We start from the raw sequence: 15,302 nt of genomic DNA on the forward strand, positions 1-15,302 counted from the left end.
TTTCTTACTTCTGGTTAACTGCCCAAAGACTGCAAGAGGCTACAAGCACACTGCATTATTACTGGGGAGAGATCCTGCTCTGAGCTGGCCCTTAAAACACTCCTCCATGGACACGAGGGCAGATATCCTTAACTTTGGATATTCAAGCAACAGCAGCTACCACAAAAGTCCTCAAGAGCCATAACTTTAAAGAACTCTCAGATGGTAGTTTGTTGTTCTCCAGCAATCTTATATAATTGGTGAATGCTTGGTACATGAAAGTAGGCATCTTTCATATCAAGACCTGTTCACCCATCTCTTTTGCATCAGGGACAGATACCTGTCCCTAGAAAGTCCTGCCCTTGACTTTTTATATTTCTGATAAAGTTGATGTTGCTTAGCCTCTTGCTCTTCCAGGGAACCAGAAAAGAGCAGAAATAAAACTGTCTTCAAGAGCATACTTTAACTTGTGCTGCTGAGAACAGAAACTAGGCCAGGGGAGATTTCAGAGTTACTGTCAAGTGAGGTATCCACCTACACAGAACAAAGCAAAAAATCACTATTTGAAAAGACTGTTCATAAAAACTTTTAGGGAAAATCTGTAGCTCGGTCTTCACAGAGACATGTCTTGATTTCAGAGAGGTCTGTGAAAGAAGAAGAATTCATTTGTGAAAAGGACTTCAGGGACTCTGGGATTTTTATTTGGCGGTGAAAACTTTAGGCTGTCTGTTAGCACTCCAAATCCCCGTCAGATCAATAAAGGCTGCAGTCATTATGTCTGATAGCTCCTACCTTCCAGGAAATGAGCTTGTGAGTTTTATTTTAATTGTTAATAGGCAGGTGTTCGCACCACCAAAATCAACGGTAAGGGGAGCACTTAGAGATTCTTGTTGGCAGTCTCAGGGAAGGTATGAATAAAAGGTCAAGCACTGAATTTCTCTTGCATTCACACACTGATTCCGCCCAAGCTCCCCTTGCTCTACCAAAAGAGAATTTGTTCCTCAATAGCTTATCAACACAATGTTAATTTTTAAACAGTACCTTTTGCCAGCAATTGAATTAATTAGGAGTTTGTCAATGCATAGGAGCCAATCCAAATTAAGGCATGGAGTGAATTTAGAGTTGAACTAATTATCACTTATTTAACCCTTGCCTGGATGTTCTTACTCTGCATCAAGAGAGTCCAATTCCAAAGCTTTGAAGTGACTTCTGTGATTTGGACCTGGACACACTCGTTCTGGGATAAAGGTATGCACAGTGGGGAAATCAAGCAGAAATAGTTAAGCTGGAGTAAGTTTCAAGCATATAAACCATATGGTTTCATCTGGATTTGAGCTTTTTGCAACATCACAGCCACTTCTTCTTTGACACTGGGGAAGAAAAGTATAGACACTGCTTTATCTCAGTGCAGTACATTTCAATAATGTAGCTACATCAGTTCAAAAACTCCTGGCACCGACAAGCTCCACATTACCCAAGCCAGTTGGCATAAAGATGGTGTGTATTCCCTCAGGGTGGGATTACAGCTCTGTGTGCTATTCAGAAAAATAGGCCAGACAATTGAACTTCCTTTTCCAGGTGTGCTCATATGCCCTCTCTCACAAGTGATGCTAAAAAACGACAAAAATTAATGAAATCCTGAAAAGATACTCTTTACATAGCTTTCAAAGCAAATGCCAATTGTAGCCTTCAGGGAAAAGGTGAAACAAGTGCTGCTGCTGCAGTACATCTGCTAATTAGTCTATAAGGATTTGTGTTTATGACAGGAGTGAAAACTAACTATTGCAGCAGAAGTAATACCAGCTGAACACAGTTCTACTATTTTGTTCACTCCCATAGCAATACTCAGCATATCTGCACTGGCATGAACGTGACACCGGAGTTGGTAGGGCAGAAGTCTCTCAGTTCTACTAAGGGTGGTTTACTCAAAGCACTTCATGCTTTTTTGAACCTCTGCACCTTTAACTGCCCCCAAATATCTCACACAGAGCATATTCCTTGCTGTTAATCCAGTGTTGTTCTGTAACCAGGGATACACCTAGAGATCACCACAGGTTCTCTGGGAAAGCAACTCAGTATCCTTGAAATGTAATTAATTTAATCTTATTGAGATTTTACAGTAAAACAGTGTTTAGCCCTGGCACTAACACTCTTCACCTAATAAACAAAATAAAAATTCAAATCAGCCAGAGAAACAGCTACGACAAGCACTTTCATAAAGTCCACAATGACAAATGCCAATCTCCTATTTGCTGACACGGCACAGCAGGGGAACAAGCCACCCTTTTCCTGGCATTAGCTTAAATGGTTCCTCGGATGTACAATCCATGTGGACAGTACTGGCCTGAATTTCACTGGAGCTACAAATACTTCAGCTTTGGGGTTTTTTTTTAAAGCTGACTATGTGTGCATGAGAAATGGGCATGCTTTAGTCTTGCAAACAGTACAACCCTTACAGTCAGGGACTCCATGACTAAACACAAAGAGCATCTTCACTGCCAGCTACCCTATTTTTCCAGGGATGAACTGGCAAAAAAATATTACGAACACTCTGAACACCAAGCCAAGGGACTAAGTAGGATGTGAATACTTAGGTGGCAGTCAGTGGCCCTCTAAACTCACAGGACAAGACCACAGTGAGAATCATAGTTCAAAAAGGGACAAGAGAAAAATAGGTCATAGATCTGAGCCACTAAAGTTATTATACCTCTGGAGCACTACGCAGGCAGGACCACATGCTGCAATACAGATCAACAATTTTTGGTTTTCCACTTAAAACTGACAGGACTAAGATTATTCAAGGAAAACAAGTTCATTATCTTGTCTCTTCTGAGGAAGGAAGGAAAACTTAGAGCACACAGACCAACTGGAGAATCAAAACAAAATTGAAAATACAGTCAGGAGGGAATGATTGGCAGTTGCATGAGGAAACTAATCTTGTAAATGGACCAGAGGCTGCTGAAAGCGGAGGCGGAGAGGAGGAATAAAGGGGGATTTATGCAGATTGAAGCAGAACTCTCAAAAAACAAGGACTCCATATCAGAATTACTGTGCTTTTTTAGGAACCTACTAGAATATGAGAAGTGCTTAAATTTGCAGTGTGGATTAGTGATTTGACAATTTAACCGTCCCAACATTTTACATAGTGTTAGACAGTATGGCAGTCTGAAAAGAAAGTAAGTTGTTGGAAAAGCATTAAAGCCAAATACAGACATTACAAGTTAAAAAATCAGTTCCAAACTAGTTTAGAATAGGAAAATACTAATATTTAGTTCTGAATGCTGTACTGCAATCAGCCTCTACAGATACAGTGATGTGAACTATACTGATGTGAACCTCTGAGCATGTCACTAGGGGATCTCTCAAAGACAGAGGGTCTGTGCCCAAACCAGCACCTCTCTGCTTTAGCATGCATTGGAAAAACATTACTGTGGGGTGTTGGGGTTTAACCCCAGATGGCAGTTAAGCACCAGACAGCCACTTGCTCACTCCCTGCCCCACAGTGGGATGGGGGAGACAATTGGAAAAAAAAGTAAAACTCATGGGTTGAGATAATGATAGTTTAATAGGACAGAAAAGGAAGAAAATAGTAATAATGATAATAATAACAAAAAGAATTAGATTATACAAAACAAGGGATGCACAATGCAACTACTCACCACTCGCCGACCAGTGCCTAGCCAGTTCCCGAGCAGCAGCCCCTGGCCAGCTTTGCCCCTAGTTTATATACCGAGCATGGCAGCATATGGTATGGAATATCCCTCTGGCCAGCTGGAGTCAGCTGTCCTGGCTGTGTCCCCTCCCAGCTTCTTATGCACCCCCAGTGACTTAGTATGAACACCACTTAGCAACAACTAGAAACATCAACGTTATTCTCATCCAAAACACAACTCTATACCAGCTACTAGGAAGAAAGTTAACTCTACCCCAGCTGAAACCAGGACACGGGGATACAGTAATGAAATCTCCACTGAAATGACAAAAAAGCAATGACCTCTATTACTTCTAAGCAGTTCCTATAGCTTTCATTGTCAATAAAATCTACAATTATGTTTATACTAAGTTTTTAATGTTATTATTTTAACAAGCTGTATGTTAAATTTTCAAAGTATTTGAAATCTGATTTTTATACTTTTAATCAAAATCTATTAATATATTTTTCAGCTGAAGCAATGAAGTATCTTATTTCTGCTGTGAAAAAAACAGCATGTATAAATAATACTATCAGCTGCCGTTCACAAGTGGATTATTTCAATTTAGTTATTAATAACAAAATAATAAAAATTTAGTTAGTGAAAAGCTAGACTTACACACAGCTGATACAAATACTATGTTTTTAAAATATTATTTTGGTGTTTCAAAGTGGGAACTTCATAAGCATTTATGTTCAGATGAATGCTAATGTTATGGAGTTACACACAAAAAGCTCAAGAAATACTATAATAGCATTATTTACACCCTTTACAGGTGTGCCTACCTTAAAATACAGTCTTTATTTAGTTGAATTTACACCTTTTCAAGCATTCCTTTGCCTCATTCACTACATTTACTATTTCAGAACCGACAAAACTAGGACTTAGGCAAACAACCTTATTAAGCAGGACAAGAAGGAACTACTGTTTTATCAGTGAAACAAATGCAAGAGACCATCATGAACCGTGAAACATTTTCACCTGGCCGCTGGCAGGGCTGTATTTAAATGAGAAAGAGGGGCTTGATGAGGGTAGTATGGCTAGAGATCTTGAGCGAGTAAAGGCTTGCTCTGGGTAGGTCTGGTTAATGCTTTACTTCTACTTTCTATAGATAGGGAGAAGAGGTGGTGGGACTACCAGTGGTGAGAGGGAGCTTTGATCTTTGTTTTTCTTTTGCAACTAGTACTTCAGTTCAAACTACTTTAAAATACATATATAGGTTTGCGGGGATTTTTTTGTTTAAAACTCTAAGGAACTTATTCTAGTGGCAGAGTGGAAGATGCTGGGAAAACCAGGGAACCAGTTTTTTCTTTTTTTATATGAAGCTAAATGTTTCTCTGCAGAAGCTGAGCTTAAGATCACTGTTGTACTAAAATAACGCAGTCCCCTTTGAAGAAATTATAGGGGGAAGCATGTAAAACAATTCCTTCCTGGAGCTGTTTAAATACTGTATTTTTATAGCAACAGTATAACTGTAACGATTCCTTGTGGATTAATGAGGGTGCCATAAATGAACAGCCCCAACTGGATTGAGAAACTTATTGGCTTCTCTCCCTCTTTCTGGAAAGAGTATTTTAAAAATAACACGCATTTGTTCTCCAAGGCTGCATGGGATTTTTCAGCCAATGGTTTCCTATGTCTGGCTTGCTATGAGAGCTGCAGGGGAACAGAGTCTCTCGTAGGACTTGCTAAATGGTCCCAGACCCTGTTTGTGACTTTGGTGTCAGGGCAGTAACTTATCACACAGCACAGTAATGCTAAAGACCTCTTGCACAGAACAAGAGGAAAGAGAAGATAATTACCTTATCAGAGATATCTCAAGTTAATTTCTCTTACTTAAAGGAAGTTATGTGACCACAGATTTACTGATGTGAAGCTAAAATGCTCAACTAGTTAATGCTAAGCTAGGATTTCAGAACTGGTGCTGCGAGGGTAACTAAGCATGGTAAAGTGAGAAGCCTCCTCAGGTACTGAGTGTTGGAGGAGATAGCATGAGGCTGCACTGAGAACAAGTTCATCTGATCTAAGACTGGGGCTGTGGACATGACACCTGACAGCACCAGTAGCTAGAGAGGACTACTGTTTACAGCCCTCCCCAGCTGCTGCTTACTTTCTCCCTCAAATCTAACAGCTGAGCTGTTTGTAAAACTGCTAACCTGACCTACTTGTCCAGCACAGGTCTCTGCTCCTTAACCTATTGTTTAAGCTGTTTAAGGTAGCATGCCTCATTCTGACTGAAACAGGTGATCGTAGTGGTCATCTGAGCAGCTCAGCTAGTAAATCCGAAAATGAGGTAACAAGCAGCTGGGGATGGTAATCTGTGCTCTGCACAGCTTCTGTGACAGAAGCACACAACAAGAAGAATGTAAGGGCAGATATTTCCTCAGACAACAAACATACCACTTCCTGGACTAAGATTTTTTTTTTTAGATGTCACTTAAAGGCTGGTAAGGTCCAAGCGAAATTACAGTCAGGACTTTTTTCTTCCTTATCTCAGCTTCTGCGAAAGAAAGTAACTTTACTAGAGAAACAATGAAGTCTGAAGTTGGACTGTGACTGACAGGCAAGTATTCTAATGCACTAAAGAGTCTACCCTAAAGACTTAAACTGGAAGACAAATGTCTACGGTATCTCCAGAATATCCCCCTCTATCAAAGGTCAGTAGGTATTTCTTGGTGTCCAGTTTCCAGATAGGTTGGTCTATTCTACCACATGGTGGTGGTTCTACCCTCTTTTCAAACCTCTTCCTTCAAGAGGAGTTGGCGGTGTTGCAGAACTCACTTTAAGCACAGAGCTAGCAACAGTCCCTGACAACAGATGAATGGAAAACGGGTTCTTCCTTAGTGAGGGTCTCTATAAGCATTTTCCCATACACAGAAAGGATTTTTATTTAAAGCAATGCAAATAGACAGGTTTTTTTCACTGTCTCCTAAAATAGAATTTCCTTTGACTTTCCAAACCAAAGTAACTTGATGTTAACTCTCTGCTTACCCAGCAGGCTGTCTCTGATTAGAAGTTTCTGACACTTAATAAAACATCAGATTGATTTCTTGGTTCCAAGCATGTGTAAACTTTTTGGAAAGGCTTAAATCAAGTCATCTGGAGTGAGGAGGAAAGAGGCATACAGTCTTCTTAGCTGGGGGGGGTTATACATTCATTGGTGATTAAAGTGTAAGATTCCCCCATTTTCATGATACAATAAATAGGAAAAGATGGAGATAATCAGCTGTACCAAGGACCAAATGAGCTTGACTCACTACAGACTGGATGAAGCTTATGTACACAGTATAGCATACAGACTGACCCATATAAATACTCCTCTATCAAATTACTAAGAAGTAAATTCCCCTGCACTCTCATTCTGTCTAATGCAAGACAAAAAAGATGTGGACAGGCTGAGAGGGTCCAGAGAAGGGCCACAAAGATGATCAAGTGACTGGGAAGCCTGCTGTATGAGGAAAGGCTGAGAGAATTGGGTTTCTTGAGAAGGAAGGCTTAGGGGAGAGCTTAGCACCATGTACCAGTATTTAAAAGGCAGCTACAAAGAAGATGGAGACTCCCTTTTTACAAGGAGTCCCATGGAAAAGACAAGGGGTAATGGGTAAAAGTTACTTCTGGGGAGATTCTGATGGGGCACAAGAGGAAAATTTTTCATAATGAGAACAATCAGCCACTGGAATAATCTCCCCAGGGAAGTGGTGGATTCCCCAACATTGGACCCTTTTAAGATTCAGCTGGACAGGGTGCTGGGCCATCTTGTCTAGACTACGCTTTTGCCAAGAAAGGTTGGACCAGATGATCCCTGTGGTCCCTTCTAACCTGATATTCTATCAATATTGCTCCTAGTTAGCTAAGCAATCCTTTCAATACAGGAGTGGATAAATTTAATAACACGATGCTTTTGTGCACTGTTATGCCAAAGGCTGACTGAAAATAAAAATTTATTTTTCTTGCTCTTGCTTTTTACCTAAGCCTGCCATTCTTCCAGAATAATGTTGCCTGATATTCTAGTCACGAACATAATCATCTCAAAGGTTCACTCATGGATGAATTAGTTGATACCGTCTCCCTTAAGTCTCTCCTATACCTAACATTTCTGTCACAGTGAGAACTCTGTTCAGGAGAAATCTGACAATGGAATCTCAAGTTCATAGTCACAACTGAATCTTGGCTGTCAATCAGGATTTAACAATATGCAGCTGAGATGTGGTTCCTACTGTTGTTCATGAGAACCTCAGCTACTGTCAGGTGTCTTCTGAACAGAGCCTTCCAACAGCCCTACCGTGTTTACCTGGACATGATGTCAAACGGCTTTGGAAACTTCATAATAATGCCCAATAAGTGTATGGGGGTGTCCCCTCAAAAACTGTCATCTATTCTTTAAGACTGTTCTGGGAGTGATGCTACACAGATGCCAAACCTCTTGTTTCTGTGGATGTTCCTTATGCAGGCTCAGGATAAAAAAGAAGCCCTGAGAATGGTTTTTAGTATTCAGTGCTCACTACCGTAGTTTCTTGCACATCAAGTGTAAATACATGATCTGTTCCTTAAGATGCGTAACAGATGTGCAAAAGTCACCTTTAATGTGGTTACAGAATTAACTTTGGATAAATTTTGCTATACTGATATGCAGAAAAAGACGAAATTCAATATTGCCAGGTGAACCTTAATAGATCATGATGTTTTCTGCTTGTTAACTCTACCTGGGAACTTAGCATACCTCATACTTTATTACAAACTTTGACTATGCAGATGTAAACAAAGCACTGGTTTATCTTTAATGGAGGGTCTGAGCTCAGATTTGAAGCTGCCTTAATTTCTCAGCTTACAGATAGGGAAATAGAAGAGGCTTATATTACATAAATTGTGGAAGTCAAAGGCAGAAGTTGGACTACAGTGGCCTGCTATGTTACAAATGTCATGTAAAATTCTGACTCAACATTTTTTCCAGATCAACTTAAATTCAGAGGTAAACATGTGTAAGAGCAAGTCAAATCAGTTTCCATGCTAAAACTGCTTTAGCTAACAGAAACCCATTTTTTCAGAGACACAGGAGACACATCAGATGTCTGCATAAAAAGATGTACTCTGAACAGTATCTGTTTAATCTGAGGATTTTTAGATGCCTTTCTTGCTTGTCTACATCTGTGTAAGCTTGGCGTTTTTCCTACATGTTGGCTGTGAAGATGCATGGGGGAAAGAAGCTCTATCAACTCTCACTTGATGAATTAAATGACTATATTCTGCTGTGTGGAAGTTCAAATACTGTAGAAACAGCTGAAGCATAAGGCACCAATGACTTCCAAGGATGCAAAGATAACTGATATTATCTTAATATGATATAAAGGAAGTAAGGGAAAATAACTTTGCTAATGACAACTGCACTATTTTAGGTACCTTATTAGGTTGGCACTAAGCAAGCAATTAAAAACACTGAAACCATAATTCCAGTGAAATGCTGTATGGCTAAGCTTTGGAGAGGTGAAAGGATAAATCTTAGAAATAAAATTCTAACCACAAGATGCAAAGTAATATTGCTGATTAAAAAGAAAAACCCAAACTTCAATGACAACTTACACTTTTAAATCAGTGTTAGTTAGATGTATTCTCTGTAGCACCTGGCAACTCATTTGTTTCCTGTGATGGTGGAGTTCTTGATGCCCCTTCTGCTGTCAAGGGCACAAAGCACCACGTCCAACACTACGAGTGGATTACATTAAATCTGAAATGCAGAAAACTGACTGTAGCTCATTCAGATACAAAGTTAATGCAAATCACAATTTAAGCATAATTAAATATTTACACTTTTTTCAGTGAAAGTTAACAAGGGGAGGACATGAAGTTTTTGTGCCCACTGAGGAACCAGGCAGGTAAAACAAAACCTGGTGAAACTACTCCTGCTTTATTTGGAGGTATGCCTCATGACTTATGCATAAGAAACGTGACGAGCCTGTGTTTAGCATGCCAGAACTATAGATCATTGCATACTGCAGAACTTCTGACAATGCTGGAAACAATTCTTATATAGTAAAGGTACCTTGACCACAGTGATGCTTACTTAACTACCAAGTACAACCTGGCTAAAACGTCTATGTGAAACTCTGGCCTCTTTGAAACAAAGACCTCTTGATGCTGCCAGGGTGGGAGCTTGTTCTGCAGTCAGACTAACTGGGAACGTGGACAACTGTTGCTTGTAAAGTACTCTAAGATCTGTAGATGGGCAAGTGGTAATGAAAGTTCAAGAACAGAAGACCAGTTTTTCATATGATATAAATGAACTATAAGCATTATATGGAAGAACATTCCAGTTTTCAGAAAGCAGAAGCTTGGATGGGGGTGCACAAATTCATGTTTTCTAGAGTGTTTTAAAACTGCATTGGCACAAGCTACATGCAAGTTCTGCTTTAGCTCTCTACAGAGTACGTTGCCCAGCTGTCCCCTCTTTTAGCTGGTCAGTGTCTCCTTTTAACCCATGAATTTGGTGATTCATCTTTCTATTCCATTGCAAGAAGTCAAAATAAGCTAAGATCTGAGGAAGTGCATAGATGAAACCTCAAAACAAAGGGGAATTTTTATGCCACACTGCAACAGATAAGCATTTTAAGTGAATAAGCAGCTAAAGATCTGCTGGCCTAACAAACAAATTGGAAACTCAATTTGATGGAACTTCTATCTGGATTTCTCAATTTTTGAATGCTACAAGACACTAGTTCAAAACTGCGGTGACTATTCTAGGAATTGATAGGCAAGATTGTCATTGACTACAGTTTTTGTATGTTCAGCAGAAATCAGGTAGAAATTGGAAATAGAAGTCTCTGTCTGCAGGGTAATATAAAGTTCACAGAAGTTCTTAATGGTTTCTGGTATAACTATATTTTCATTATGGTTCTATTCACCTTTCTAAGAGGTTACAGCTCTGCTACAATGACTTTCTAGACAGAAAAACAATGGCGAGAAGAGGATTGTAAGAAGTTCTGGGAGCTAGAAGGAAGTTGCACAGGGAACTTCCCTCTTCAGATTCCAGAAGGCAGGACAGCCTTTGACATATAAAGTTTTGCCTACAAATGCTGGAGTGCCTGAGCTACAGGTATATGTTTATACTGACCACAGATACTAGTTTCATAACTCCATAATTATTCTGACCTACAGTTAATATTGTCTCTTCATGCTTATGCTCACCATATTAATTTGTTTCAGGAGACTTTGAAGTACAGTAAGATATACTGCATAGCCTTAAATGGAAGTTCATGGAGAAACTTATCCTAAACTGATAAATATCTACAGGGCAATTAACACTATGGAGATCCAATTCTGATGAGACTCCTCTGTATAGAAGCAAATAAAGTAGGTGATACCTTGTTTGACTTGTCAGATTTAAAATAGAAAATGGATGTGCTTACTCATATGTTGAGAAGCTAGACTTAGCACCTTAACTATGCTATGAGACCCAACTGACTTGTTTGGGTTTTCTCTTCCTTGCTGTTCTGGCTGAAACAATACAGGAAGTGCATAAAGAAGCTGAACTGTGGTCCCTCAAGAGCTGGATGTGAATCTGTTGTTGCAAACCATGTGGATATTTCTAATCTACAGCATGAATGCTATGTAAGAAGGCAAAGCATGCATGCTTTCCAAATGATGGCAAACCCAATTAAATTGGATAACTGTCTACAGTGTCCTCATTCTAGTGAACATAGTACATAAAAAGATAATTCTGTGATAGTTCATATTGGGACAAAGATAAGCAGGCAACCCACAAATTATCAAGGGGGGTGGTGGGGGGAAGCCATCCGAAAAGAAACCCCTGAGTTTTGACTGTTAGGGAAATACGTTATCGGTGTTACTTTTTTATGAAAAAGGATGCTAAATACATATATTTAATAATACACACCAACTCTAAAGATAAAATGACAGAATGAAACCTGAACAATGTATTGAAAGGGTAAGTGAGGGTCAAGTAGAATGCTATTTTGTAGTCTGACAGAGTAACCGTCCCATCTTCTGGAGAAAGAAAGACATAATCAAATTTCATGCTTTGGAGATTATAGGACCAGCTGTGCATAAATACTTGCAGAAATAGGACTTGGCTAATATTCCAGAGGAATGAATCTTCAGTTACCAACTGAACAGATATTGCTTATAGTCAAACAACGAGTCTGCATTTTCATAGTACTAGACTACCTGTAGATATTACTATGTTAAGTGTAACAACTGCTGTTCAGGGAAGTGCCTTCAAAACAGGGCGTTGATGAACATACTTATAAGCTCTGTTAACAAATACCATCTCTGAAGAAGTTAGAAGCTATAGAAGCTTTTGCTGGCTGCTTTCAATCTTCTACCACACCATACTTACTGGACTGTCAGTGTTCAATTTTTACCTGGTGCCATAAAAATTCTTAGAATGAGTATAACAAAGTATATTGAATATCCACATTTGCCTGCAAACATCAAATATTTCTCCTCTGGTTTTAATCTTTTTAAAATGGTTAAATCCATGAGAAGAGGGAGTAAATGTTTCTGGCTTGAATTTCAGGACACTAGCCACAACATGCTTCTACACTAGTGTCATAGAGGAAGGAAAGCATATCTCTGCATTAAAGTCAGAGGGTGGATTTGGGTTATAATTTAATTTCCACAGCAGTGTGTCCCAATCAGTTGGAAAGCTTGTAATTAACCTCTTCTCAGGAACCACAAGTAAACAGAATTTGTTGGAGGAAACTTTGATTACTCACCGTGAACTGGATTTCCAGCTAGAGTGCCTGTTCCTGTGTTAAAGTAAGCAAGTATTTGGAAGTCTGCTTCTTCAATAATGCTTTCCACCCTATTAACTGATCTTGCCGTACAAGGAATTTAATACATACAGATCCTAGGTATAATACTGTGCTAGTTTCTTGTGCTAAAAGCAAGTTCAGCTTGAAGTGCCAAGTCAGCAGGGTGTGCTTAAATTGATGGAGTTGAACCCTCTCCCTCCTGGGAGAGGAGGAAAAAGTTTTCAAGTACTCAAAGTATGAACTTAACAGCTTTTCAGAACATGTTTCTCTCTTCTTTTTTATTAAGAAAATTAAATTACCACACACAGCAGTAGAGTGGGAGGAAGATAAAGCATCTCTTTAAAATGTAATGCTCTCTAGAATACACACTTGCTCTCAGAAAAGTAAGTGGAAGTCTGAGCTGGTGGCTGCCTTACAGAGAGCATGGTCACATCTGGGCATGAGTAGTTTCCTGTGTGGATGGCGCAGTGGCTCAAGGCTTCCTCTCACAAATGAGGAATGTCTGTTCAGCCACTCTTCTGCTTTATTAAAGGCATACAGAGACGTTTTTCAACTGTTTTAACTTGCTAAAAGTTCCAATTATGAAATGTTTCTCCAAACTTTCCTGTTTCTCAGACTTTATGCTACCTGGCCCCTATGGCAACTATTGAAGTACTCCAGCATGTTTTTGGAGAAGCACAAATTTTTGCTTAAAACTGTCCTGTCAGAAGTAAAATTCATATAATGTTTTTCTCAAGGACAAGCAAAGGAAAACTAAACTTGAGGTACTTCAACATGGAACTGCAGAGTATTTCTACCAAAGCTTCTTGCCCATGCTATGGCTGCTTGAGATAATAAAAATTTACCTTGTCTAACATACTTCCTCTCAAAGGGTAAAAAGCATTTCCTACTTAAGCCAACAAACAACAAAATGGGTTATTTCATCCAAAGTTGGACAAAGGCCTTCAAGTAAATTCTGCTGTCCAGCAAAGACTACATACAAACACATGCAAAAAGCACTTAAAAGTTTGTTCCCTAGGCTTAACTTTCCAGGCACTCCTCACTTCTACCAACAGCTTAGTCTGGTCAGAAGTTTATTCTTCTTCTAATTGCCAGCACAAAAGGTTTTTAAATCATGTTTTGACAGCTAAAATACTACATTTTCATAAATAAAAAGAACTGTCAATAGTGCTAGTGCAGAAGCAAAGGAACCAGATGCAGTTCTAGCAGCTGGGGGAGAGGACAACGATTCAAAAGTTAAGAAAAGCATCTGCTTATAGTTTGATAGCAGCTATCTGTCTAAATCCAGTCTAGAAAATTAGATCCTGCTACAGCTGGCACATAGATTATGAACATCTTGCTGGACAAAAAAAGCCCCCACTATTTAGAAATAATAGTATTAGGTCAAGAGGGTATTCTGTTCACTTCTGTCCTTCTTATTGTAAGAAAGAAAAAACAACCCAACCAACCCACAACAATTCTGGTGTCTAAAGGTGAAGCTAACAAGCTTGCATTTGTCTTCCAAGCTTATAAGTTACTATAGTAAAATATAGTAGCTTTATTTCACATGTGGCATATTTCTTCCACCCTTAGTTTGCACATGGGTCTTTAGGCTGAGCCATTCTCTACTTCACTGAAACTCTGGGTTGGAAGGGTGCACACAGGATCTCACATCTCTTCCAAGCTCAGATCTATCTCATTTCATCAGCATTAAATTCATATTCAGATAATACAGACACGAAAGGAGAATGCTTTTTGAAAGCCACAACATGAAAAGTTTTAAAACAAACTGCACGGAAAGGCATTAACACCTAGAATACGTCAGCATCAGCAATAAAAAACACTGTATGACCAATCATGACCAAGACCTCACCGTGTGCCAGTACCTCACGGTATGAAAAGGAACAAGATATTTAGTTGCTGGACCGAAAGACCAGGTATTTGCTTTCCAAGCAGAGGTGCCTAAGCGCAGGCCGGATGGGAAGGGATCAGATCCTCCTGGGACCGGGCGCCGAGCTACTTCACCTGCCCTCTGTAAGCTGTCCTCACTGCCGAGGCGGGGGGCTCCCGCTGCTCCGGGGCCGCCGCCTTCCTGACCAGCCCCTCTCCTCCGGCCGCCCATCAGCAGCCGCCCGGCGGACAGCTCCGGCCCGGTGGGAGCCGGGGAGGTGGCGGCCATCGCCACCCCGGCGAGGGCTTTGGCCATCTGCCACCGCCCCGCTGGGGACCCCCCCACCCCGCGCCTCACAGCAGCCCCCCGCGGACCAGCGGCGGGAGTCAGGCCCCAGCGCTACCGGGGGTTGCTTCCCCGCCCACCCCTCCCCGTCCGGCTCAGGGCCGGTCCCAGCCCCGAGGGGGGGCCGCTTCCAGGGGGAGGGACACCCCACCCCGCCGCCGGAGGGGGAGGACGCCATTGGGAACAGCTCAGCCGGGGAGACGTTTCCATGACAACCCCGCCCCGGGGACCCTCCACCCGCCCTCGCCACAGGGGGGCGACGATCCCCGTACACCCCCCCCCGCCCTCCCCGCCTCCTTCCCGGCCGGGTCCCGCCCGCCCGCCTCACGGCCCCCGTCGGGAGGATACAGCTTGAAGCCCCGGAGGATCTCCTTGGCCCGCTCGTCCGTGGCCGACATGGTCCTGCCGCGCCGCGGGCGGACGGGGCTGGGCCGGGCTGGCCTGGCTGCGTGGGCCTGGGCGGGAAGGCGGCGGTGACAGCGGCGCCTCAGGACCCCCCCACCCCTCCCCCCTCACTCCCTCGCACCCGCCACTGGCCGGCGCAACCAACCCGAGCGGCCTCCCGCCGCCCCGCCCCCCGGCGCGCCACTCCGGCCAATCATCCTCTGTCGCCGCCTCGTCTCCCCGCCTTCTGGCGCAGGAAGGACG

At 41.6% G+C, this 15,302-nt stretch overlaps 1 protein-coding gene and 1 long non-coding RNA gene across 2 annotated transcripts in view; both read right to left on the bottom strand.

The window, feature by feature from the left end:
- LOC141927150 (uncharacterized) overlaps positions 1-14,703 on the bottom strand; it is a 29,924-nt gene extending 15,221 nt beyond the window's left edge. Inside the window, exons 1-2 of the long non-coding RNA XR_012624305.1 lie at positions 14,305-14,703; positions 9,249-9,393 (exon numbers count right to left, since the gene is read on the bottom strand). This is a non-coding gene — a long non-coding RNA (uncharacterized LOC141927150). The remainder of the gene's footprint in view (positions 1-9,248; positions 9,394-14,304) is intronic.
- PDE6D (phosphodiesterase 6D) overlaps positions 1-15,164 on the bottom strand; it is a 40,182-nt gene extending 25,018 nt beyond the window's left edge. Inside the window, exon 1 of the mRNA XM_074834078.1 lies at positions 15,003-15,164. Within this exon, the coding sequence (XP_074690179.1) occupies positions 15,003-15,052 (50 nt within the window). The 5' untranslated portion in view covers positions 15,053-15,164. The remainder of the gene's footprint in view (positions 1-15,002) is intronic.
- Positions 15,165-15,302: the final 138 nt, after the last annotated feature.

This window comes from Strix aluco, chromosome 9 (genome assembly GCF_031877795.1).
Source record: "Strix aluco isolate bStrAlu1 chromosome 9, bStrAlu1.hap1, whole genome shotgun sequence".
Taxonomy (NCBI): Eukaryota; Metazoa; Chordata; class Aves; order Strigiformes; family Strigidae; genus Strix; species Strix aluco.